The sequence below is a fragment of the Eubalaena glacialis genome, chromosome 18 (genome assembly GCF_028564815.1).
Source record: "Eubalaena glacialis isolate mEubGla1 chromosome 18, mEubGla1.1.hap2.+ XY, whole genome shotgun sequence".
Classification (NCBI taxonomy): domain Eukaryota; kingdom Metazoa; phylum Chordata; class Mammalia; order Artiodactyla; family Balaenidae; genus Eubalaena; species Eubalaena glacialis.
Genome location: NC_083733.1, coordinates 48,901,545 through 48,928,507, shown reverse-complemented (window position 1 = coordinate 48,928,507; position 26,963 = coordinate 48,901,545). Strand labels below are relative to the sequence as shown.

Below are 26,963 nucleotides of genomic sequence, written 5' to 3'. Positions count from 1 at the left end.
ACACACACACCACACATCACATACACATGACACACACACACCACACATCACACACATACACACGCACAACCACACATCACACACACCACACATCACATACACACCACACACCATACACATATACACGCACAACCACACATCACACACACCACACACACACCACACATCACACACACACCCCACACACACACCACACATCACATACACACACACACATACACACCACACATCACACGCACACCACACACACACACCACACATCACACACACACACATCATACACACACACACAATACATCACACACACCACACACCACACACACACCACACATCACATACACACCACACACACACCACACACATACACACACCACACATCACACACTCACCACACACACACACCACACATCACACACATACACACGCACAACCACACATCACACACACACCCCACACATCGCACACATACACACACCACACATCACATACTCACCACACACACACACCACACATCACACACATACACACGCACAACCACACATCACACACACACCACACATCACACACATACACACGCACAACCACACATCACACACATACACACGCACAACCACACATCACACACACCACACATCACATACATACCACACACACACACTACACATCACATACACACCACACATACACACCACACACCACATACACACAAACACCACACATCACACACACACACCACACACACACATCACACACATATACACGCACAACCACACATCACACACACACCTCACACACATATACACGCACAACCACACATCACACACACCACACATCACATACACACCACACACACACACACATACACACCACATCACATACACCCCATACACACACCACACATCACATACACACACACATACACACCACACATCACACGCACACCACACATCACACACACATCACACACTACACATCATACATACACACACAATACATCACACACACCACACACCACACACCACACATCACATACACACCACACACACACCACACACCACATACACACACACACACACCCACCACACACATCACATACACACCACACATCACATACACACACACACATACACACCACACATCACACGCACACCACACACACACATCACACACTACACATCATACACACACACACGTCACACACACACACGTCACACACTACACATCATACACACACACACAATACATCACACACACCACACACCACACATCACATACACACCACACACACACCACACATCACATACACACACACACACACCCCCCACACATCACATACACACCACACATCACACAGTGAGGAGAGGATCTCTTCACTTGACCCACTGTTCTTTTAAAGTTCAAAACAGGCCTTGACCACCACTGTTCCAGGGAAAAGAGGCCACATCTGAGAAACAAGAATGGTTCATTCTTAGCATCTGAGCCTCCAAGGATCCAGGCCCTGGTAAATTCGGGGCCACTTAACGAGAGTCCTCAATGATTATTTTGACTGCACAGGCTCTAGAAAGCCTTCCATGCACCGCCCGTGCACACACCCTGGAACAGCCCTCGCAGTGGTTTCTCCACGTGGCTCCACCTCCAAGTTCCTGAGAGGCTTTATTTGGGTGACTGCCCCCTACCACCCAATTCCCCAGATAAATGCTCCAGAGTGAGCTGCATGGGATAAACCCACCCACTTTGGATGTTTCGTTTTAAAAATGAACAAAAACCTGATTTTATTTTCTTTATAACCCCTAAATGATTTGGATAACCACTATTGTCCTCTGCCTTGAAGCCTTTCCTGGGCTTCATCACTATGAAGGGTACAAGGAAATGCTTTTGAGACCACCACTAGCCCCGGCTGGGGTGCGTTTCTGGTGGGCAGAGCCAGGGGTGAGCACATCCCCCTGGGGAAGCCTGGCCACCCAAGGGTCTCGTTTTCACTGGAAACAGTCCAGCTGTTTCCCAAGCAGCCTCCCTGAAGGGCACATTTCAGAGCTCTCAGGAGGCAAACGTCTCACAACAGTGGCCTGGCCTGGGTGGGAAAACCCTGTGAGGACATTCAGCGGGCTCTGAGGTACGGTCAAGGTCTGCTCTTCGGTTTCGTCGACTGACAAATGCCGAGTCCTGTGCTAAGAGCTGCTTCTTGGTCAGCGTCACCCCATCTAGCCCGAGGCTAACCAAGCCCCAGGCTTCTGCCAAGGAGCAGGTGAGTGGGCTGCCCAGCCCGCTCCCACCCGGGCCGGGCTCTGCCTGAGACTTGGAAAGAGGTTCTGTGCGGCCCCGTGGCCCAGACAACCTCAGACCCTGCCAGCAGCTCTGTCCAGTTGAATGACTGCCCACTCAGACCCATAAATGAGTCCAAATCTACTGGGGGGAATCGGACAGACTGCCCGAGGCTTTCCAGGGTGACATGAGCCCTCTGGTCACCTCCACGATGTTTGCATTCAATGTCTTTGCATCTGCCTGTTGCAGGAGCCATACACTCAGATGCTTTCAGAGCTGAGCAGATGACAGGAGTGTGCGAAACAGCGGGGTGGGGACCACCCACCTCTCCTGGAGGGCCACCGCCACCCAATGCCACCAGCAGTGGACACAAGGACCTCTATCTAAGGAAAGCCTTGCTTCCAGATTTCTACATGCAATATCCCAGTTTTAAAATATTGGCACGTACTTAAAAACTTTTTCAAACACAGAGAGGGCCGAAGACCCTATTCTGCAGACCAGGTCTGGCCTATGAAACTTGTGTCTGGGAAAAGGATGACCAGCGCTGAGCCATTCACCTACTGAAGGAAGCCGGGAAGGACAACAGTAGGTTTCTGTGGGGAAACTTCTCACAATATTTTAAAGGAATAAGAAGTGGGCCCAAACAATGCATTTCTAGAAAAGAGAGTTTTGCTAGAAAAGGCGTAATAAATTTAAAAAATCATCAGTTCATCATTCCATGGTCTAATGAAATTATTGGAACCATCTTACATTAAACCAGCTACCCACTGACACATGGCATAAGATGTATATTCAATTTTGGAATATCATTGATAACTTCTCCAAGTCGTTGTATCATAAATTTTAAGAAATATATGACCAAGTGGTTTAATTAGTTCATTGTACCTATTTTTACATGGTCATGTCTTTCATCATTCTGAGCCTCACTTTGCACTTGATATTCAAGGAAACCTCACTGTTCTGGGGAGTTATTCTGGAACTATTCAGAGCAAGGTCCCTATAGCACTTCTCCAAAAATAACAGGGGGATTCATTTTATTCTCGTTGGAAATCCCTTTATCAAGCTTTTAAGAAGGGCTTCATGTTTCTAACTTTCTCGTGTGTGTGTGTGTTAAAACCCCAAAAGTGTTTTCACTTTTAAGTTGGGTAACCTAATATTTTCCCGTATTTGCATCCTCTATTTGATATTTATTTAGTCTTTATACATGTCTTTACTTAGTTAATACCAGGAGAGATAAATATGGTGGTGCCTTTGCAGAGAAGCTTCAGTACATTAATATAAATTGTACACTAATTCCCCCAAAGCATATATATGTTGTAAACCTGAAGACTTTTCACACAGCTGCTTATTGCTAAACAGTGTCTTGTCCAGAAGGGGACAATCTGTGTCTCTAATTGCTGTCACTGAAGCCGAGATTCATTATGTGACTTTCCCATTAAAATGTGAGCATTAATTTGTATAATGAAATATCACCCACTGCAGTGTTCATTAGCCATGCCCTACTGTATACGGTACATTGTTAGCTACCTAGAAACTGTAGTTAATTTCACTAATGGATATTTCCCTACTTAGTGTTTGGTAGGAAATTTATACTGTAACATTACCTCTTAAACTTTTAAGGAAATTTAAATTCAATCAATTATTTTCAACAAAAGTTTGGGATGTCATTAAGGCAGGAAAAGCAAGGATGGGGGACTGTGGAAGAAGGAAATGGGCTTTCAGTTCATCTTAGAAAAACGACAGAATTTTAAATCAAAACAAAAAGAAAAAAAGGAATCGTCTGCTTTAGGGCAAATGGGTCTTTTTGTTTTCTCATCATTATGCAGGTATCTGTCCCCCACTAAGAATAACTCAATGCTCTCCTTTTAGAAAAGGAAATGGGAAGAGCGCCCATTTTAACCAATCCTTTTCTGAACATTTATTCAATGTGCTTTTATAAATGTTGAAGCAGCCTGGTTACCTCACCAGAAGAGGAGATGCAGAAGCATCAAAGGTAAGCTGTGTGTGCATCAGGCTTAAGGCACCTAGGTTAGGCTGGCTGAACTTTCATTTCCACCCACATCCGCAGACCAGTCGCTGCTTGGTTGAAAGGCAGTTTCCAAAAAGGCATCAGGAGTTTATCATCTCCACTATGCCAGCGTCTAATTCCACCCCACTTTCCAGGCCAGGGGTCAGGGAGCCTCCACCAGCCACAGTGGCCGTTTCCTTGCCTCACCGCCTCCCTAAGCTCATTGGGCTGGTGGGAAATGGAAGCAAGCGGGTCAAGGAGGCCTCAGGCCAGTCTGAGTTAGGGAGCAAGGAGGAGCCAGGGTGCACAGTACTTCCCTTTTAAATCGCTGGGAGGCTGCGTCAACACACCTTGTGGGTACAAGTCACTTCCTTTCCTCCAGCTGGTTATGGTGTGGACACACACTGTCAAAGAAATGTTGCATTAATTCCCTAAAACAAGCCACAAATTCACCCAGAAAAGTAAAAATAGCAATACAGTGCAGTGGTTAATAGAATGGAATTCTAAATTAGGCAGATCTGGATTATGACCTGTAATCAATGCTGGGCAACTCTGGGTGGGTAGCTTCACATCTCTGAGGCTCAGTTCCCTCCGCTTGCAAAGGGGACGGGGCGGGATAAGAGGGGAGTTGGAACCTGGTCTCCAAAGTGCTGTGAGGATTAGGGGCGAATAATAATAATCCACAAGCAGCAAGCAGTGCTTGCACACGTGAGTGCACAGAAAGTGGTGACTACCGTTACTGTCATTGCTGTTGTTATACTATCCTTGTTGGCTGAATTTTTCTGTGGGCAGCCAGTTGCTGTCATGCTGTGTAGACAGCTTCAGTCATGAGGCAAGAAAACTCCCAGGCTGTGCCTTCCCCACAGGGAGGGCACACAACCCTTTGGAGGGGCTGCAGGAGAGAAGTCTTCTCACCTCCACAGTCCCCTTTGGCTCCATCAGGACAGAGGAGCCTCGGGTCTGGTGCCAAGAATGCAGGTGAGAGCTGAGGAGGGCACCCCGTGCATCCCACCTGGTCAGCGCCCAGCCGCTGTATCACTGAGGCAGCACCCAGAAGGGTGGGCTGTGCCGGGCATGCCCCTCAGCCCACCCTGAGACCCCCGGAGAACCACTGCTGGCTTCCCTGTACAAATCTAGTCCATAAAGAGGTGCCCAACTCAGGGCCAGACCAACATATGCAGCAAATCAAAACCAGATTAATAAACCACTAGCATAGTTTGAGAGGGGAAAAAAACTAATGAGATTTATTTTTAATTAGTCTCTGAACTTTAGTGCCTCCAAGTTTTCATGAGTGAGGTTGCTTATTATATTTCTCTAAAATGGTCATTCCTGAGACAGCAGGCACCCCCTGGGAAACCCGACACACAGGTGGGCCATCACATGGGGTGTTACACCCTCCTGGGGCTTGCGGGGAATGCACACTCCTCCAGCCTTTCAGGAACTGATTACTACCTGCCTACCTCCTGCACAAAACAGACACACTGGACCCTTCAGAGTATCCCCAAGGTAGTACCTGGGGGAGCGGGTAGTGAGGGAACGGATGGAGTACATTTGCAGGCAGCCAATAAAGAAATGACTGGCTGGCCTCGGTCAGGGGCAACCTGGGGGCATCCCTGCCTCCTGTTGCATGGTATGACAAGTGTTTGCTGATGCATCTCTGAGATGGTTAATTTTATGCATCAGCTTGACAGGGCCAAGGGTTGCCCAGATATTTGGTCAAACACTATTCTGGATGTGTCTGTGAGGGTGTTTCTGGATGACAGTAACATTTGAATAGTAGACTGAGAAAGCAGATTGCCCTCCCCAGTGTGGGTGGGCCTCATCCAATCCGTGGAAGGCTTGAATAGAACAAATCTGAGTAAGGGAGCTCTCTCTTTGAGCTGGGACTCCATTTCAGACTGGGACTTATACCATCAGCCTTCCTGCTTCCCAGGTCTTTGGACTCAGACTGGAACTTATACCATCCACTCTCTGGGGCCTCCAGCTGACCAGCTGCAGATCATGGGACTTCTCAGCCTCCATCATCAAGTGAGCCAATTCCTTATAATAAAGACCTCTCTCTTTCTCTCTGTCTCTCTCTCTATATGTATATATATATTGATGTGTATATATGTATATGTACACAGATGTGTATATATATGTATAGATATATATATTTGTATATATATGTATATTTATAGATGTATATAGATGTATATATGTATATAGATGTGTCTATAGATGTATATGTATATATGTATATAGATATGTATGTATGTATATGTACATAGATGTGTATACACACACACACACATGCACACACATGCACACTGTTTCCCTGGAGAACCCTAACTGACAAAGTCTCCTTACTGACTGGCTCTGAATTCCAATCACCGGCAGCGTGCTCTAGAAGACAAATCGCACACGTCCAGTGATTGGGTCCTAATCAGCCCAACTTTCAAATAGGAGAGAAGTTCAGCCTTCCCTGGGTGGGCAGCAATCAACGTCTGCCCTGCAGGAGCCAGAGAGAGGCAGCCCTAGGATGTGAGGGTCCTCTGGGTGCCTCCCCTCCATCACACATGGATCTGGCTGGAGCTTGGGGGACAACAGAAACGTTCTTGCTCCCTGCAGGCTCTGCCCAGCCCCCAGGTGTTCAAAGCAACCTGACTGGTACATCTGCTCAGAACCTCTCTAATAAACAGGTGTTGGGAGAAGAAGAGCAGTAACTGAGTTAATGTAGTGGAGTTAAAAAAGGAAAGTGTTTTTATCAGAGTTGATGCTATACGATCAAAACTTCCCATAGAGATGGAGTAGGACAGAAAGACACAAGAGACTGTTCCACCTCATATCCTGAGCAATTAAAATATATTTATTACACATTGGATTTTTAATGTGCTCGTATGGGTCCATTATAGAAAAACTTCAAAAGATGACATCTTGGAAAACAACTCTTCTATTTTGGAGACTGCTGTCCTCTGGCCATGTCACTTGGAAATACAAAACCGCAAAGAGAAAGGGGAAGGCAGTACAGGACATCTCCACAACTGGGGCCCCTATTAACTCATTCATTAACAAACCACTTGATTTTGATTTTTAATTACACGCGTAATCTACACTTTTACATTGTCATAATGGATGTTTTACTTTGGTGATTTATAACGTGTAACACTTTCTGTTCTGTTCAGAAGCACAAGTGTAAGCATTTTCCAACTTCTTTGTTCTTTGATAAAAGGAAATTGATCTTTATCTGGTTACCATTCTGCCTTTTAAACACTGCAAATTCTGTTTCCGAGGAGGGCTGGTGGTGTGATGTTTCCATGGCTTCTTTCATTTTCACCCTTATTCTGGGAAGTTTCTGGAATGCCTCTGTCTGTGGCTCTGCCTTGCTTCTCTCTGTGTCTCCAAAGACTATTGATCACAAACTTCAGAAGTTTGTGACGCAAAAGAAGCAGAAGTTTGGAAAAACATAATCTTTCTCAAGCTTTAAAACTTCTAAAAACAGTATCCATTTGTTTCTACCCAGGTTCAGCAAGACTTTTTTCTGCCAGCTTCAGTCCTAATTTACCAAGAATATTCTGTGGCGTTTCCACTCGAACCACAGACAAGCTGATGGGGGTGGGGGCCCCCAGGGTCGGCAGAGCTCCTGGTTGGGAGGCACTGCCCCTTTCCTTCCAGAGCCACACTCCCCGGCAGGGCCGGCCTCACCCGTTGTGAGCCATCACGCACCTGGGGAACCTGGCCCAGGAGTCTGTATCCACATCACATGAAAGGGCAGTACCACAGCACCCGCCTGGCCAGGTCTCCACACTCCTGTAGGCAGTGAGACCGTGGGTGCCCTGGTGGACTGTCTCCCATGTCCTGACGGTCTGTGGGTCCCTCCCAACCACCACAACACTAGGGGACCCGGCTCCAACCTGGGGAGGAAAGTGGACATCACCATGATCTGAGAAAGCTGAGCTGCCTCACCTTGAGCCCCATCACTGGGAAGAGCTTACTGAGAAGGGGACATTGGTGCCAAACTCTGAAGGTGAGGGAGCAAGCCGGTGACCTATCTTACAGGGAAGTGCAAAGGCCCTGAGGCAGGAACTCAGGGACTCCTCACGAAGCTCCTGCGGAAGGGTCTTCCATCCATAACCAGGAATCTACCACCTGCAGCCTGGCTGCCACGCTGTGGCTTCTGACCAGCTCATGTGTGCAGGGTGCCTTTCCCAAAGGACCACAGCTTCCCTAGGGAAGGGTCCACCTTCCCCACTGCACTTGTCCCCTCTGTGCTACCCGTCACAGGGCAGGCATTGCAGGAGGAGGGTCACTCACTTATTTGTTCTGTCATTCAACCTCTCAAATAAATGTACCATGCCCCCTGTAAGCTGCAGTTTACTGCAAGGTGCTCTTGTAGGCCCCGGGGTTCTATAGCAATTAAATAGATGGATAATATTACACCTTCACATTCTACTTGGTGGAAGACAGACAGCACAGAAGGAAATGAACAACTGAACTGAACAAGATAATTTCAGAAGGTGTTAAGTCTATGGAGAAAATAAAACAGGGGCATGAGGGATATTTCAGGCAGGGTAGTCACGCAGTCTCTCTGAAGAGATCACATGAAGCTAAGCCCCCAGTGACCACCTGGAGGAAGAACATTCCAGGTGGAGGGGGCAGTAGGTGCAGAGGTCCTGTGGCAGAAGCAAGCACTCTGCATTGGAGGAACAGGAAGAAGGCAATGGGGTCGCAGGGTGGTGATAAGGGTGAAGATGGGCAAGATGGGTCGGGTCCCATTGACCCTGGAGAGTGAGCAAGCTTGGCGCGTAATTTTAGGAGACCCCTCTTTGCCCTGGGGTGACCCCATGAGAGAAGTGCTCCAGGACAGGGAGGGACAGTGGTGATGGCCAACTGCACCCAGGCTGAGAATAAAGACAGCAGCCCATCCCACTGCCACCTGTCCTCAGGGCTCCTCTGGGTGTCAGGGAGATTTGCAGGCACAGGTGAGGGCCCAGGTGAGGGCTCCTTGTCTTTAACCGCATGCTGCACACGAGGCCTGTACACACTAAATATCCTTCACAACCCTAAGCTTTATTGATTCCTTGGGAAATAGACCACAATTATTTTTGAAAATAGATGGCATATTTGTCTATCCTCTGAAGCAGCTCACACTCCAATAGATAAAGTGTCAGGAGAAAAATCAAAGAAAATGGAGGTGTCCATATGTCAGAGAGGTTTTTTTTGTATTGGCAATGTGCAAACAACTAGCAGAAAAGCTCACAAGAACCATGACCGAGAGACAAGACAGAGAGACCAAGAGAAGCCCTCACCTCGAGGGGCTCGGACAACGCCGTAACAGGGGAAATGACCACAGTGGTCCAGTGGCTTGGTTAAGAGCATCTCGATTTTTCTTTTGAGGAGACCCAGTGGAGAGCCACCCATCCTCCTCTCCATCTATCCAGTCCCAGGTGTGGGCACGTAACCCCAGCTGGGCCAGAAGCCAGCCTGCCTTCAAAGACCTCCTACATGCCCTTGTATATTTAGAGTTTGAGCTGGGTTCTCATCATCTGCACCTGAAAGACCCCTGGTCCATGTGAGGATGTGGGAGGTGCTACTTCAGTGCAGCAGAAGGAGGCCGTCAGCAAAATGTCGCAGGGCCTCGGACAAAGCATCATCATCCCAGGCCTGGACCATGGGAGATCCATGTCCACATGCCCGTGTGTCATTCAAGAGGGTGAGTATGGAGTAGAGAACTGGGTCGTTAGGGTCAGTTCAGACCCACACAATGGTGCACGGATAGGCCCACAGACGGTAGACCTAGGACAGGAGCATGGCAGCCCTGGGCCTCCTCCTCCGAGCTGTGCACCTGGATCCCTCACCTGTGTGTATCCTCAGGTGGACCTTTAGGTGGTGGGATGTCCGGAAGGTTTTCCCACAGTACGGGCAGTCCTTCATGGCTGAGCCCAGGCTCCTGTCGCGAAGCAGTGCGGGCTGCTGGACGCCGGCAGATCTCCCAGCCTCCTCGCCAATGTCTGCAATGGAGGAGAAACGTTCTCACATCACTTCAGCACATGTCAGAAGTTGTTCGCACCAAAACTGCCAACACCACACAAGGCTAAACATGTCAATACTACACCTGTCTATTTCATTCTTTAAATCTGACAGAATGCTGACAATTCACGTATTTTCTTGTTATTCTCTTAAATTATTTCATCTTTCCTATCATCATTTTAAGCAGCATATGGTACCTTTATATTGAACTAAATTAAACAAGAAAAGAAACAGCTGTGTCAGCAGCTGGTTTGATTTCTTCTTTTGCTTAGCTCCTATTAAATATTTTTTTTCAAAAGTTTAAAAATGTTGGTGGTTGTTGAGTCTGATTAATTTATAATACGGACTAGCTGGAGAGTTTGCTATAGGATCAAAATCACATTTGCATTATATCAGGCAACAAATGAAAAAAAATGTGTCTCGGCTGAGTCCCCAAGACATGCAGACGTACAGCTATTTTGGGACAGGAAAGGAAATTATCCCAAACTGATCATTTCTTCCTTGTAGAATCTTGCCTCCATCGCTGGCTGGTGTAATCTCATGAAAGGGAGAAGAAAAAGTATGGAAATGCGGTTCCACAATTAGCCCATGATAAACATATAGTGACATATTCAAAGTCATGTGCAGAAACTCAGCTGCAAAACTCCCATAAACTTAGAGCACTGCAGTTAAATCTTTGCGCAGTGACCTGAGAACTTCCTCTGTAAAGTATCAATACAAATTTTGCTTCCTGCTGTTATCTGTTATGTAACCCAAACCATTAGAAAATGGAATAAAATTTACATACGGCTGCCTTCTGCACAGAAATGATGGGACATAATAGTAAATAAAACTGTGAAAATATCTAGTGGTTGGAGGATATGTTATTGCAACACCCGAGGCCTGACATCACATTGTCAAAGAGGCGACATCAGGGGAGCAGGGCAGGAGCTGGGACTCTGCATCTCGAGAAGGGGAGGCAGGCAAGCCTTCTCCTCTGGCCTCCCTGCAGGGCTGGAGGCTGCCGCCTGGCACAGAACCCAAGCTCCCGTGGCTGGCAGGGTCCTGGCCACAGCTTCCAGCCCACCCTCTAGGCCTCCTGGTAGATTCACCATGAGAACAAGGGGACTTTCTGGGATAATAAGCAGACCTGTGAGTTCTGCAGAGAGCAAAAAAAAAACCAAGATTTGTACCTTCCAAGCAATGGAAAATGCAAATTGCTTTTATTCTTCAACATCCGTTCCTGGTGTTCTCTGCTCACAGCCAAAAGGGACAGACTTCTAGGCCATGAACAAGATGAAGGCAGTCGCACTTAATTCTTATTTGGATGTTTGCTCGGCGCAACCGTGGAAACCCTTTGGCTTCGAGCATCCTCTCTGAATTTGGACTGTGCACGACGGCATCATCACCCTGGAAATTTTCCTTGAAGGCTCACTTTTAATCCTATTCTCCACAGCTCTTCTAACCATCCTTGGAAGAGCCGTTCAAAAGGTCTAACTGCCCAGCTTTTTTTTTTCCTCATAATTTTACACAGGGAGGGGGACTCAGTTCATCCACATCTAGAACTCACTCGACCTAGCACTCGCTTTGTGGTTGTCCACATGACTGTGGAGAGACTACCAAAGATGGCTATTGGGCTGCTGATAAGGGAAAACAGGCACAAGAGAGAGTTGCCAGGTCACGGCAAACAAATGTCCCACATGCAGTCCTAGCAGGAAGTACCTGCCTGCAGGTCAAGTCCACCAGGGCTGCCACCGCCTGTCTTAAAGAGCCAGTTTGCCGAGAGCCCAGGAGAACAATGGCCAGATGCCAGATGCCAATTCCAAGTCAACCGCATCCTACTTATAAACAGCTGAAAGGTCATCTCTTCCCCATCTCCCTCCACCACCCCCGAGCCACCCCAACCCCAAACCTGTTGCATTTGCCCTCCCAGCATTACTCATTCCTTTTGTGGGATCATGAGGTCAGCTTAAAATAACAACGAGCCTGATTAAAATTCCGCCCAAGTGCTCCCTGCAACAGGGTTAAGATACCCTATTTAAGTTAGGAGGCCATGAGCTGTCCATTTGAATGATGCTCTGAACTAAGTGTCGACTTCGGGACAGGAGTAGGCAGGTGTGGGCTTTTGATGTTGCATCCCTGCCCGTCCTCGCGTCCCACGGTCTGCAGCTGAGCACCTTCCCCAGATCCTCCTCCGTCGGAGCCCCTGGGGAGCAGTCCAAGGCACGGCTGTCCAACAGAAGAGAATAGAGAGTGTGGGGAACATATTTCCACTGCAGCTTTTGGTGAGCCCTGGCCCAGGTCACGATATAGATAAATAGACAGATAAGGCTGCTGCCCTGCGCTCCCGCCGGCTTTACGGAAGGTGAGGAGGAGATGCGTCTCACTATATGTCACTCTAAGCAATGGCCTGTATCTGTTTTCCTTTTATCTTTCTATCCTGGATATGTGTGGCCCCATAAAAAGAATGAATTTGTAAGATAAACAGCTTTCTTTGCAGATTTAAGAGTCTAATTTTCACTTTACACAGAATGTTTTTTTTTGTTTTTGTTTTGTTTTGTTTTGTGTTTTTTTTTTTTGGAGGGCCAGGAGGCCTATGGCGTTTACTCTTAGACTAATCCAACTAGAAAAACAAACTTGAGCGACGATGAAGGGGAATTGTGGGTGGTCCCAGGAAGTGTTCGGAGAGGCTGAAAGCCAAGTACAGGCAGTCAGTAATGGCAGAGGAAGGCCCGCTGAGCCGCACACTCACAGGGCCTGTGTGTGGGTCCCTGCCTACACCTGGATGGGTATCGGCGAACAAGGTGCGCTAAACCGAGCCCAGCCCCGCTGAGAACTCAAGGGGCTCGCTCAGAGGGGAAGACGAAGCTGCTCTCTGATTCCTTCTCTACCCGCCCAGAGTGTAAAAGCACTAGCAGCTGTCCTTCTGCAAGGCTCCCCAGATGGAGTCCCGAGGCTCTGCCTGTGGCCACACACAGCTGGCCAGGGAAGAACCACGGGTCCTGCTTACGGACAGACCAGCCCTTCCCCAGCCCTTCCAGGAGACACACGACAGAAAGGAAGAAGCATTATAAAAATGACACCTGTGATCTTTTGTCAGGCCATTTTTGGATTGGTATGAGCTTTTAAAAAAATTTTCCTTTTCCTAAAATCTGCAGTATCTCTTCCCTCTGATCAGACACTTTCTCTAAATGTGTTGAGTACGCTGAAGGTGGGCGTGTGAACAGAGGTCGGCCTCAGACCCACTGGCTGCTCCTCCTGCTTCTCTGTGAAAGGAGCGCTGCCAGCTCCTAGAGGCTGGGGTGTGCCTGAGAGTTGGGGCATCCGGCTACAGGCAACACAGCCTCAGCCTGGGTGTGCTCTGGCTCTCATAGGATGGGGAAAGGGCTGAGAAATAACTCCTGGGACCCCTGTTTCTTTTCTTGACCCCACTAAATAATATGGGATCTATTCTTCAGGAATGGATGTCTTATATATGGTGGCAGCAAATAATATTCCAGAGGAACACAGACTATACATGCAACCCTTCCCAAGTTTCAGCCTAGAACAGGTGAATTGTAGTAGGTATCAAAAACTCTGCAAGCTTTCTCCTGTTCCTACAAGCTCAGAGTGGTTAGATAAAAAACAGGACATGGATCCAATCATTTCAAGTTTTGTTTCAAGAATTTAGGAGGTTTCTCAAAAAACTAAAAACAGAACTACTGTATGACCCAGCAATTGCATTCCTGGGTATATATCCAAAAGAAACAAAAACACTAATTGGAAAAGATACATGCACCCCAATGTTCATAGCAGCATTGTTTACAATTGCCAAGATATGGAAGCAACCTAAGTGTCCATCAACAGATGAATAGGTAAAGAAGATGTGACACACACACACACACACATATATATAATGGAATACTACTCAGCCATAAAAAAAGAATGAAATTTTGCCATTTGCAACAATATGGATGGACCTGGAGGGTATTATGCTAAGTGAAATAAGTCAGACAGAGAAAGACAGATACTGTATGTTATCACTTACGTGCGGAATCTAAAAAATACAACAAACTACTGAATATAAAAGAAAAAGAAACAGACTCACAGATATAAAGAACACATCAGTGGTTACCAGTGGGGAGGGGAAGAAGGAGGGGCGATATCGGGGTAGGGAACTAAGAGGTATAAACTATTAGGTATAAAATAAGCTACAAGGATATATTGCACAACACGGGGAATATAGCCAATATTTTATAATCGCTATAAATGGAGCATAACCTTTAAAAATTGTCAATCACTATACTGTACACCTTATATATAATATATATAACTTATATAATATTGTACTTCAACTATACTTCAATTAAAAAAAGATATATTATTTGCGGGTGGGGGACATCAGACAACTGACCTTCCTACTTTTGTCATCTCAAGGTCAGAAACCATGCCTCCTACATTTCCATTTGCTGCTTCTAAGCCTCTGAGTGTATAGCAAGGTTGGCCTAGGCCAAGGTGGCATTAAGGTTCATTACCTTCCCTGAGAATTCACAGAGGGAGGGTAGGAGGGAGGTTCCATAGCTGTGGGCTGAAGGAGGGGCCGGGGGATTAAAAATGGTCATGGATCATCATACTGGAACCCTCATCATCAACCGCCACAAACTGGCAGTCCTGGATAGACAAAGAATCAGATGCTTAGAAAGACAAATAACTTCTCAAACGTTAAAGCCTAGACACACATACAATACCATCAGCAGCTGTCTGAATCCATCCCTGAGACTGGCTATCTTGTACACAAATACGATTTGAATTTATGGGTGCCTCATGATATACTTACATATTGGTTTGGAATTTAAATACTTGGTTTATGAAATAATTTTGTATTTTAAGGGTAGATTTTCCCCCAGGTTATCTTTAAACACTGAGCTTCCTCGGTACATATTTAAAATAGTCTTGTTTGCAAAGAAGGCTGCCTCAGGAGTCAGCAGGCAGAGTCTTTTGCTTCTGGGTCCCCGGGGCCTGGCTGTCCTCAGGCAAATCCTTTCACCCCACCCCAGCTGGACTTACTGGCCCTTCCCCTCGGCTCCTTGCAGTCCCGCGATGCTGGAAGAGCCCCAAGCCCACTGCAGGCTGTCTTCACCCACTTTGTGGCCTTTCCTTCAACCACCCTAGCCCAACCTAAGCCAGATAAGCAACAGGGGTGGCTCTTAGAGATATGGGAGGAAATGACCATGAAAGGGATAGTACGTGCTCCTATGTATTCCACGAGAGCCTACTTTTCCCAACTGCCTTTGCGCTAAGTTGGGACCACTGACTAGTCCAGCCAATGGCTGGAAGCAATGCAGAGGAGAGACAGTGTGCCCCCGACTGTCTCCCTCTCCTCCCCGGCCACCCTACCCTTGCAACACAAAGGTCGAGGGGGCAGAATCGCAAAACAGAGGATGCCTCGATGGCTGCATCACAAGATGGAGGGGGGCTGACCCGAGCCAGAATGTGCATGAATGAGAAAAAAATCTTGGTTCTGTTAAGTCATGGAGATTTGGAGAGTTGTCACAGTGGGAGGACTCAGGAACTAAGAAGTGTGAACCTTCTACTGGTGAGGTCTTCTGGGTTTATACCCAATCCTCTAGGTAGTCTTATTAATTCACAGAATGAGACAGAGAACAAGGTCCAGAGAGACAAAAAGAGGCAGAGTGGGACCAAAAAGAAAAAGCAAAGAAGGTTTCTTTTTAAATAGTGCATGTACTCTCACTACTCACCTCATCCTGCCAGGCAGCCTTACCCTTCACACGCCCAAAAGTACATTTTGGAAAGATTTTTATTTAAAAAAAATTGTAATGATGATGTTGATGATGATGATGATGATGATAAGCCCATGCAGGGAATGGAGAGTTATCCCAGCAACCTCAGATGGGTAAGGGAGCTGTCTGTATACCTGAGCATTTACTACTTTATGACATAAAAGGCCATGGTATTTTAATTTCTATGGAACTCCTACTATAACAGTAAACACATTTTCCCAGATGAGTCGTGCAGTTCATTCTAAAAGTCTGTCTTGTGCAAAGAGCATCTCAAAAGCACAGATCTCACTTCATTAATGAAGGAAAAAACAATTTGTGGAGTCTAAAGTGTGAGCGTGACACCAAAAAGTCACATCTTTATTAATATCTTTGCCCACATATACCAGTGTTTTAAGATCTTTTCAGGGGAGGAAAAATAATACCTTGGAGGAAAAATCCAGAGGAATGTATAGTTCCTCTTAAAAGCTTAACACTTTCCCTTATTTTAAAAACTTTTAAAATAAACAGACTCAAAACAATGATTACTGTTGTAGAGGTTCCTGATGAAGAGTTCCCTTTATTTTTAAAAATGATTTTAAATTAATGGTATGCATACAAATTATAACATTACTGTAAACAATTGTACTTAACTCTTGGAACACGTCAGTCATGCCTTGGGTCAGTATTAATTTGGTGTCTCTGTTGTTTCATCAAAGTTCTCTGGTTTATGATGGCCATATATAGTCATGTTAAACAGTTAAGCATTAATATGGATTGGCAAAAGTATTTGTTTAAATAGAGAGCTATTTTAGAAAAGGATGACCACTTGTGAGAAGGCAACAGCCAGCTTCCCTGTGGGTTCTTAGGACCGGGGACCAGGCCGGGCTCACTGGCAAGGCCTGAGCTCATGACAGATCTCAGGGAGCAGAGGTGAATGTCCTCCATCATCGTCTTCCTCACCTCTGACCCAAACTCAAAACTGTGTAGAGCTCCATTTGCTGTTAGCAAGATAGGATTTCTGGAATTGGGGAAATAGGTCACTAAAAGGCTAAAATTTGGAGAAAAGAATATAAGATACTAGGATCTCAAATAGCTTCTCTAAAGCAACATTTTGATGAGTTAAGTGAAAATGAATCAGAAACATATGGATTAAATTTCCCTTAAAATACACAAAGGCTTCAAAATCAAGCACTGTGGGCCAAATGTGTTTCTGGTTTTACCAAACCCAGAGCCCTTTCTTAACTGTCAGGGGAGTGTTCCGAACCACTCTCCCCCCCCGCAACCCATCCACTGGTAACTGGGCCACCCATGGGGTCTCTTCCCTTTGGCATTGTGTGATGCTGCCCTTGACAACATCCTCTGTAATCCTTGGGTTGCCAGCTCTCCCAAGGCCCTCAGGGCCAGCTGTGGGTAGGCACTTTTAGTCCACAGCCTGGGAACTGTGACCATGGACGCAGCAGGCAGGATTTGGGACTCACAGAATCAACCTTTGACAAGACATCTGGTGTGATGGATCTCTTTGGATTCTGCACACCCCTCTCTTCCCTCTGGCCTGGTGGGCAGGGATCCATCCCAGAAACTGTTCAGGTGAACCAGGGCAGAGCAACGTCACCTATGAACTGGCCTGGGTGACGAGAACCAGGCAGGAGGATGAGTCTGGAGAGGGACGGCCCAGGGGGCTGCCATCTCCTGGGAAAAGCCTGGTTATGTGCAGGGGAGGGAAGGCCACTGGCTCCATTGCTCTTTAGAATAACCCCCAGCACCTATGGTCTCCAACCCCCACCTAAGTGGCCCCCGCTGCTGCTCTGACCTCATCCCAACTCCTGACTCTACTCCAGCCCTCCATCTTTCTGTTTTCCTCAAGCCTTCCTGGCTGGTACCCAACTTAGGGCTTTGTTCCTTATGCCTCATCCACCTGGAATTCTCTTCCCCCAGAATTCACACGGAGACTCTCACTCAGGCTTTAGTCCACAGGCCCTTTCTGGGAGAGGCGTCTCTGACCATATTGTCTGAAGGAATTCTCCCCAACTCCAGGTTCCAGGGCGCTCTTTCTCTGGTTGGTCCTTCAAGCAACCTGTCTATCACCTACTGCAAATGCTAACTGACCTATGTATTTGTCTGCTTACCACCTGTCTCCCCCCAGACACAAGCTCCATGCAAACAGGGACTATTAACTACTGTTTGCTGTTATACCCCCAGCACATGGTAGGCACTCAGCTCATAGCAGGTGCTCCATACCATACATACTTTAAAAAACGGTACATACTTTTTTCAAAATAAATAAAAGAATCAGAGGAGGCAAGCAAACTGAAATTCAGAGGCTAAGATCAGCTCCTGACTACAAGAGGGAAGCTGTTTTGAGTAGCCTGGGAGGAACTGGCCCCGGGTACCAGCAAAATATCAGCAAAATACCAGAAATGCCCCAAAGTGCTCAGCACAGACCATCAGGGGCCGGAGTGTGATAACAGCAGGGGGGAAGGAGGTCAGGGGTGCCTGGGGAGGCTTCCTGAAGGAGGTGGCCTCAGGGTGTCTCCCGGGTCTCTCTCCATCCAGGTGGAAGGAACCACACACACACTCTAATCAGCAAGGTCACAAGTGAGCTTTTGAGAAGATGGGGGCGTGTTGTTGAGGAAACCTTCCACTATTTCATCTGCCCACTCCCTGGCTAAAAAGGAAGATGTCATTGCGTTGGAAGAAATAGCCTCCCATACGCGTAAAGAAACATTAATCAACAGAAAAGTAAAACAAGACAGATACTTTAAAAGTAACCCATGCCCCAATTACTACTGTAATTATTGCAAAATATTTGTTTTGCTTTCCCTTCTTTGTAATTTAAATTACATGTTCCTTTCTTTAAAAAACAAAAAACAAAAAACTACAGACTACAGAAGCCTCTACTTTCAGGAAAGCATAAATTCCCAAAAGATTTCTACATAATTTATTTTCTTAAAAGAACTATAGCTTTTAAGATCTTCTTAAGGTAATTTACAGCCCCCTCATCTATGGGTGGGGAGGGGGCTGGGGGGAAGATTGGAGGAGATCTCTTTGACTGTCGGGTATGTTTCAGGAATTCTTACTTAAATGACACTGAGAACGAGCTGGACCAATCTTTTTTAAAATGCACTTAGTCGGTCGCCATAACTTGTGGGGCTGAGTTTTCTTTTGGGAATGGTGCACACTGAAAGAAGAAGGGATGATTTGGAGATAACGCTTCCCCCGGAGACATGTTTTGCCATATTCTTTTTTAAACAAAGAAGACATCTTAAGCACCTTGCAATATCTTTCATTTAATCGTTGGCAGAAGGCAAGTCCCTGATGAACACCGGCCTGTGTCTTTCTCTTTAACCAGCTGAGTGATCCAAGCTTTTAATATAGCCGTTCCAATTATTGTAAAAGTCATCTAGTACCTTATAACCACAAATATTGACAGTTTATTGCACAACACATTCCTGACATTTGAAGGTCACACCATACATAATACATACTCTTTTATAAAAGTGTCTGGAACAAAAAGATACATGATAAGCAATTACCTCTCCCAGCTTGTATGTATGTACAGTTCGGGGCTGACTAGAGGTTGCATGGGAGGCGCAGGCACCATTTTAAATAATCTATTAAGGCAGCATGGAGGCATTCATGATGGATAATTATGAAATGGCTCGTGGACACACTGCAGTCAGATTGGCTGGCCGGGCCGTGGGGTCTGGGCAATTCTCCTTGTCCGAGTTCGGGTCACAATGCCACTCCGCCATGGAGAGCCCTGCCTCACTTCACAATCGGATTTTCCCCCAAAGCCACTAAGCATAACAGAGTCACAATATGTTCCTGTTTTTCAGATTGGTCTGTATGTGGCTGAAAGGAATTTAAAAAATCCACCAGGCCTGGTTCAGATGTGCCCCACCCCCAGCCTGCTGAGGTGCCCCACAGGGGCACTGACCACAGCTCTCATCACACACACAGCCACACTGCCGCCCCAGGGCTGTGGCATCCACGGAGACCTGCAGCACAGGAGTATGTGGCTGTCAGGCACAGGTGCAAACCAGAATGGGAAGAGTGGACCCGAAAACTCTCCTGATACTGAGGCCACGCGACATCTCCCAAGAACACTCTGAGAAAGGAGGCACCGCTCACCGCCCCTTATCCCATTCCCACTTGTCCTTCCAGCTTACGTCTGACAGAAAGGTTCCAATCACAGATTAAGTGGAACAGATTTGCAATCAAAGGCTTCAGGTTAAAACCAAGTTCCAACAATTCTTAGGAGTGTAATCCTGGGCAAATTACATAACCTCTCTGAGGTTCATTCAGTTTCCTTATCTGCAAAACGGGGATAGTCTTAACAATTCATTTAGCACGGTGCCTAGTGCAGGATATGCTCCAATTAATAGTAGCTTTTAACATGAATATTGCCAAAGGGACCCCCTGCAAGCAAGGATGGCTTGCGGGGGGAGGGCAGAGACTTGTGGCTTTAGTGCTCTCCCCACTCCACAAGCCCCAAGCGATGGGGCCTGACACCTGCACAAGGTCTAGAATGAGAAGGCATCCTCCCTTCCTGAAAAGTCCGGGTTGGAGCAGTTTCTCCAAAGCTCTGAAAACCCAGGCAATTCTCCCAAGTTAACAGTGAAAAACAATTCAGGCTGCAATTGAGCTTCGTGTAGATGACAATCTTTAATCACAGATGAAGCGGCAGGTCATTAGAATCTACACCAAACCCCCTCCCAAACGATACTAATGGCTGCAGTTTGAAAAAAATTATATATATATATATATATATATATATATATATATATATATATGCATGTATAAACACAAATACATATGTATATTTTTTAGAACTGTATTAAAATAAATAATCAGCAAACTCTCAAGATAATCAAAAGCCCTTCCAAGAGTAATTCTATTTTGATTTCCAGAGTGAACACCCTAAAATTTAAGACATGGGACCAAAATGATTTCTATAAAGATGACGTGTTTATTAGCATTAAATCCCAGGAAAGAGGGCTTCCTTGTAAAGAACACAGTTTTGCATCTGAAAGCATGCATATTAGGATGTGTGTGTTTCTTTAAGAAGCTATTCTGTTTTAGAGGGTAGCGGGTAAGACAGGGCACCACGTGATCTGGAGGTTGCTATGGTAAATATGCATTTTTTATTGAAGAGTAAACAGTGGCAGAAAACAAGTGTCAATTGCCAGCTCTGAAGTTACTGCCATTTTTGAGCCGCACTCACTTATCTAGCCCTTTTAATTTGAGAACATTTATCAGATGAATACTATCAATGGATCAAGATTTAAATTTTTTTGAATAAATGCTGAAACTTTCAATACCTTGTAGTAATAAATACTCTAGTTGACATATAAAAATTAGAAAAAAAAAAAAAAATTCTACCCAGCTCTGCTCATCACAGCACAAAGATTTTTCTGGAGCTCTTTTGCCTGTTGGTAGATCTCCAAAGGACAAAACCTTCAGACTTGGCTCAGGCCACAAAGCAGAGGAGCCAAGGAGACAGCCGAGGTTACCCCACTGACCATTGTCTTGGTACCTGTTGGCAAAACAAAGCTAGAGCCGATGCCCTGGGGAATGGCCCTCCCCATCCAGCGGTCCAGTGTCTGTGTCCTGGCAAGGCTGACGCCGCCCCAGGCTGCTGGTAGGGCAGTGGACTTTAGCCAATATGACTGTGACACGTTCAGCGAAGATTTTGCTGTTTCCCCCCCGTAGAGATTGGCTTGACGGCAACTTTGCTTTCTTTTTTCTTTTCTTTTTTTTTTTTTAACACCTTTATTGGAGTATAATTGCTTTACAATAGTGTGTTAGTTTCTGCTGCATAATAAAGTGAACCAGCCATACATATACATATATCCCCATATCTCCTCCCTCTTGCATCTCCCTCCCACCCTCCCTATCCCACCCCTCTAGGTGGTCACAAAGCACCTAGCTGATCTCCCTGTGCTATGTGGCTGCTTCCCACTAGCTATCTATTTTACATTTGGTAGTGTATATATGTCCATGCCATTCTCTCACTTCGTCCCAGCTTACCCTTCCCCCTCCCTGTGTCCTCAAGTCCCATAAAAAGAAACTAAATTGAGTTATTTGTAGTGAGGTGGATGGACCTAGAGACTGTCACACAGCGTGAAGTAAGTCAAAAAGAGAAAAACAAATTTTGCTTTCTGATAACCACAGGAGTGGCCTTTCTCAACTACAAATGAGGCTGTGTTATAAACCTCAGATAGCTCCCGGTCATGTTCACATCCTGAGTGGGCCCTCAACTAGCTTCTCTGGCCAGGTGAAGAGTCTGGATTTTGTTCTTCTCCTTCTAGCCAGCAACTGGCAGAGGACCAGCCTGCGAGTCCTCCTCCTCCACATTCGGCACATAGTAGGCATCCAACCATCACTCAACCAACACATGCATGAATGAATGATGCGTGAATGAATGAACTGACCCCTGGGGACTAGCTTCCTGGGTAGCAGCTTCTAACAGGAAGGTCAAGTCTGTTCATTCTTCCTTTGATCGCAGATAAAAGTATCTAAAAGGTAACTTTCCAGGCGCTAGAAATCCCATAGACCAGGGACAAGCAAAATGAGTGTGTTCTCCAAGGAGCCCCCAGGGAAGGAGGGAGCACGAATAAACTGCCCTGTTTGTGGAGGGACGGGTGGTGGGAGCAGAGCAAATTGTCCCCACGGCCCCCAGCCATGCGCAAAGACTGCTGAACAGAAGGGGTCACCTCAAAACACCAAGATGTGTTTGATGCCAAGATCTGGTTAAAATTTAAACTCTGCGATCCTGAGCAAACCGCTAAAGCTTCATGAACTTTAGCGCCGTTATTTGTATAACTGGATAATGGTACAGAGGAATCTGAGTGTTTCCTGAGATGATAGGGTGTTTGCAAGGCCTTAATATACCTTAAATCCTGCATTGGTATCACAGCAGAGTGGGAAAGTCACTGGCTTTGAGATGGCCAGCTCTGGGTTCCAACCTGGCCCTGCCACTTCTGAGCTATGTCTTTGTAAATGCTTCTCCTAACCTTGCCCAGACTCCAAACACTGTCAGTAAAGTGGAAATAACGGTGCTACTTTGCAATCCCTTGTGAAAACCAAATGAGATAATATGAGGAAAGGGCATCTGACAGATTTCCAACTGACAGTTCCCCTGACCTACCCAGGTCTGTAATACTCACCACACAGATGACCAGGATAAACCAGAGGTGATGACTCATATAATGGCATCATCATAGGAGCCCTGCCTATGGTCAGCCCCCTCCCCCAGTACATTCCAAGTAGGAGTCACATTGCCACGATGGGAAGATCAATTCCAGTGTGCAAAGTGACACCAGCCTCTGTAGTGGGAAACCCACGAACAAGGCTCCACTCACACCCATGTGTTCTAACCCCGAAGTTACGGTTTATTTGGCACCTGCCCCCAAGGCATCTCCTAGACGAGACACACTTACTCCATACATCCCTTTGAGGTGAGTAACTAGGGGGCGAGGAGGAAGACCTGGGGGAAGGTGTTAGACCAGGATGATAGGGAGAGAGAGGAGCATTCACCATTTTGGGCAGCTCAGGCCTCTCCATCCTGTGCTCCGTCCACGAGATGGCTGGTGTTAAAGGGCGACAGGCTGGCTGCCTCTAAACATCTCTGCAGAGCACCCCATCTGCCCAGACATACAGTCACCAGGCCCCTCGGTCCTGCACCCCAGAGGCCCTCTGACCAGAAAATGCCCTGACCCCAATACTGAGAAAGAATTTTAGAGCCATCCTTCAGGCACTGGGCAGTGACTTGGAACTGTGATGTGATGTGAGCTGGGAGCTTTCCTCGACAATGCTTCAGGGGGCCACGCGCTCCCACCCCCGCCTGCTCTGCATCTGTCCAGGGCATTCCCCGAACATCTAAGAGTCCCAAGGAAGCCCTTCTGGCCCTCCAGAAAGAGAGAGGTTGGAACTTTCTCCCTGATGGACATCGGAATCTCAATACATGCTGGTCCCTCTTCCTGAAACACGAACCCCAAACACCACCTCCATCTTGCCTGGTTGATCCCACCATTCTTGAGGGTTCAGCTCCAATGTTGTTTCCTTGGGAGACATTCTCGGACTTCCAGACTATGTCAGGTCAGCCCCGATTACCCCAGAACGTAACCTTCATGACACGTATCAGAGGTTGTACTTACCACATGTGTGTGTGATACCTGCTTAATTTCTCTCTCTCCCACTAGCTTGTCTACTCTGTAAAAGCTGGAATGGATGGGGTCTATTTTTCTCAATCTTATGTCCCTAAAACATCCTGGCACAGAGTAGGTGCTCAGTAAACACTGGTGACTGACTGACTGATGGATACATGAATGAATGAATGAATGGTGCTGGGGAGGCTGGGCGGTCATTCCATGTAGTGTAACCAAAGGAGGTCACCTTCTTCTTTTAAGACCTTCACTCTCCTCCACTGACCTCCCCTGGTAACACCGAGTCCAGGGCTTGCGCTGCGAGGGGAGAGGCTGCGGCCAGCTCTCCCGGGAGGGGAGGGGAGTCTGAGTGTTGTTCTGCAGAACTGACATCTCTCAAGAGCCCCAGCCCAGATTCTGGGGTGGGGGCAGCAGGTGGGCATGATCTGGACAAACAGAACCTCGGGGTGCGAGGGAGAGGCTGAGTGGGTGCTGGCCGAGGACCGCTGCTGGTGGACAGAGCAGAGCCCAGGCCCCAGGGCAGCACCTCAGGATGTTGTTCTGCTTGGTTCTTCTGCTGAATGTCTGGCCCTGAGGAAAAGTCTGCCCAGACATATGTTCTTGGGGGCATCCCGCCACACAGGTGCTCTGCGTGCACCGCCACAATGAGGACTACTCTGCCTTCCCATCTGTGTGAGGCTTACTGCATGCTCCTTTCCCTCAGCCTGCAACCCCCGAGCCTCCGGCCGTTCTCACTGCCCCCTGTCCCTCCACCTCTGCCCCCTCCCCAGCTCACCTCTAGCTGGGCACCACCCAATGTTTCCTGCTGGTGCTCACTACCCCAGCAAATCTTTGGTCCGTCTGGTTTACCTTGGCATCCCCAGCCTCTAGCAAGGTGCCTGGCACTTCATATTTTTAAATAACTACAACAATTTAACAAGGTGACACCACTTTGCTAGATTAGATCGTGGTGACTTTTTCTAATAAGGAAAATCGCTTTCTCCGTTCCCTTTGGAAGCTCTTCCACACTAATACTCAAAGCAGTGCTGCATTCACAACACATATAGTCTTATAATGCTAATTTCTATCCCATAACCGAGAGAGACAACTAAATGTTGCAAGGTTATTCAAAACTCCTGCCCCTTATCCTCTGACGTCTCCTTAGGGGAAAATTGCACAGGAATACATTTCCTCATCTGTATGTTAAAGCACGGTTATAATCCACCTATCATGATTGCAATTTTGGGAATCAAAACGGAGATCCAAAACAGCAGTGTGATCTACATTTTAGCCACATATATTATAATAAATTAAGCCAAAGAAAGAGTTCTGCATTAACTCTCACTCTATTCCTTTCATACCCTATAAGAACATTGAAGCCACCCTCCATAAGAGCCCTGGCCTTCCCTCCATGCTGCCCAGGGCTGCCACGTTGCCACTGCCTCACCACCTGGAAGGCACGGTCACAGAGCCAGTTCAGAGCATTGACTAAATCAGGCTTTGCAACACAGGTTCAAGGCCACAGAGAGGCTGCCAGCCATCCCTGGCCAAGGGCAAGCAGAAGCCTCTGGAAAGGAGCAGGTAGTGCGGGCAGCATACTGATGGAAAGTTCCTAGCCTGATGTTTGTGGACACTATGCCTCGGGACTTGGACCAAGGAGGCAGAGGCGACAGAAGTGTCCATTACCTTAATGACCTAGCCCATGTCCCTTTCCAGGCCTGGGCCTCTGTTTCCACTTCTGTAGCATGTCGGGGTAGCCATCTAATGGAGATCTCAAACGTTCATTACAGAGGGTTTTCATTGCTAAATTTGTTTTTAACATTTACAAATTCGGGGCATTTCACACATCATCTTGCTTTCCAGCTTCTCCTGAGAAACTGTGCTTTCACAACGCTGGGTCCAGGGTCCCAAGGAGCAGCGGCTGTTGGGTTGGGCAGAGGGGGCTTCCTCTTCCCCAGGCCCTTCCCTCAGCCTCGCCACCTGGCTGCCCCCGCCCGGCAGGCACAGATCTCTCTGAATTTGCCATCTCTGCCGAGATGGTCCCGGACACCCTTTCCACCTCTGAAGACAGCCTCAATAACTTCAGTTGAGCAAATAAGGCAGAAGCCTCCAGACTAATTCTCATAATTATGATGGGTCTATTATTTCAAAGCCAGCGATGATTGTGGGGTCAGGTGCTCAGAGGAAGAGGGAGAGAAACATACTTTAAGTGATAGAAAATATCCTTTGATTCTTTGCTATGATACCAAATTGCATCCAGAAATGCTGAAACATGCACTCACAACCTTAGTCAAATTTCAAAGAGGCCTTGGCAGGAAGGGCAGTGATCAGAGAGGAGCGGCCAGAGAGCCACATGATTGACAGACCCCGTCCAGGACTCACTGCTGGTCTGAGCAAAGGGACACGGACACACCCCCAGCTGCTGAGCTGGCCTGGAGAGCTCCCAGTGACACTCTGACCGCCACGTCTGCAGCACCCAGCCTTCTCCTTTCTGCCTCTTCAGGTGTTCCCACCCAGCCCCACTGCCGGGGCCTCCCCAGCACAGCCCCATCCTCTGAACCTTTTCTGGACATTTCTGCACAATGACATGCTGCTCCGGGCTGCTCTCTCATTTTTCTTATGCGTTTTGATTCCAGCCTGCTTGCCAAGAGTACCCCGTGGGTTTGCCTGTCTCGTAATCTCCTACAAAGCCGTGCAAAGGGCTGGCCCACTGAGTCACTCAATAAACACAGGTCGGTTGACCTTTCCATTGTGAAAGACACCGTTATTATCTCCTCCAGGGCTTTCTTCCTAGGGCTT

The 26,963-nt window shown here is 47.1% G+C and overlaps 1 protein-coding gene across 1 annotated transcript in view; it reads right to left on the bottom strand.

The window, feature by feature from the left end:
* Nucleotides 1-26,963, bottom strand: part of ZNF536 (zinc finger protein 536) — a 228,384-nt gene that overhangs the window by 145,078 nt on the left and 56,343 nt on the right. Inside the window, exon 2 of the mRNA XM_061173614.1 lies at nt 10,108-10,260. Coding sequence (XP_061029597.1) covers nt 10,108-10,260 — 153 coding nt within the window. The remainder of the gene's footprint in view (nt 1-10,107; nt 10,261-26,963) is intronic.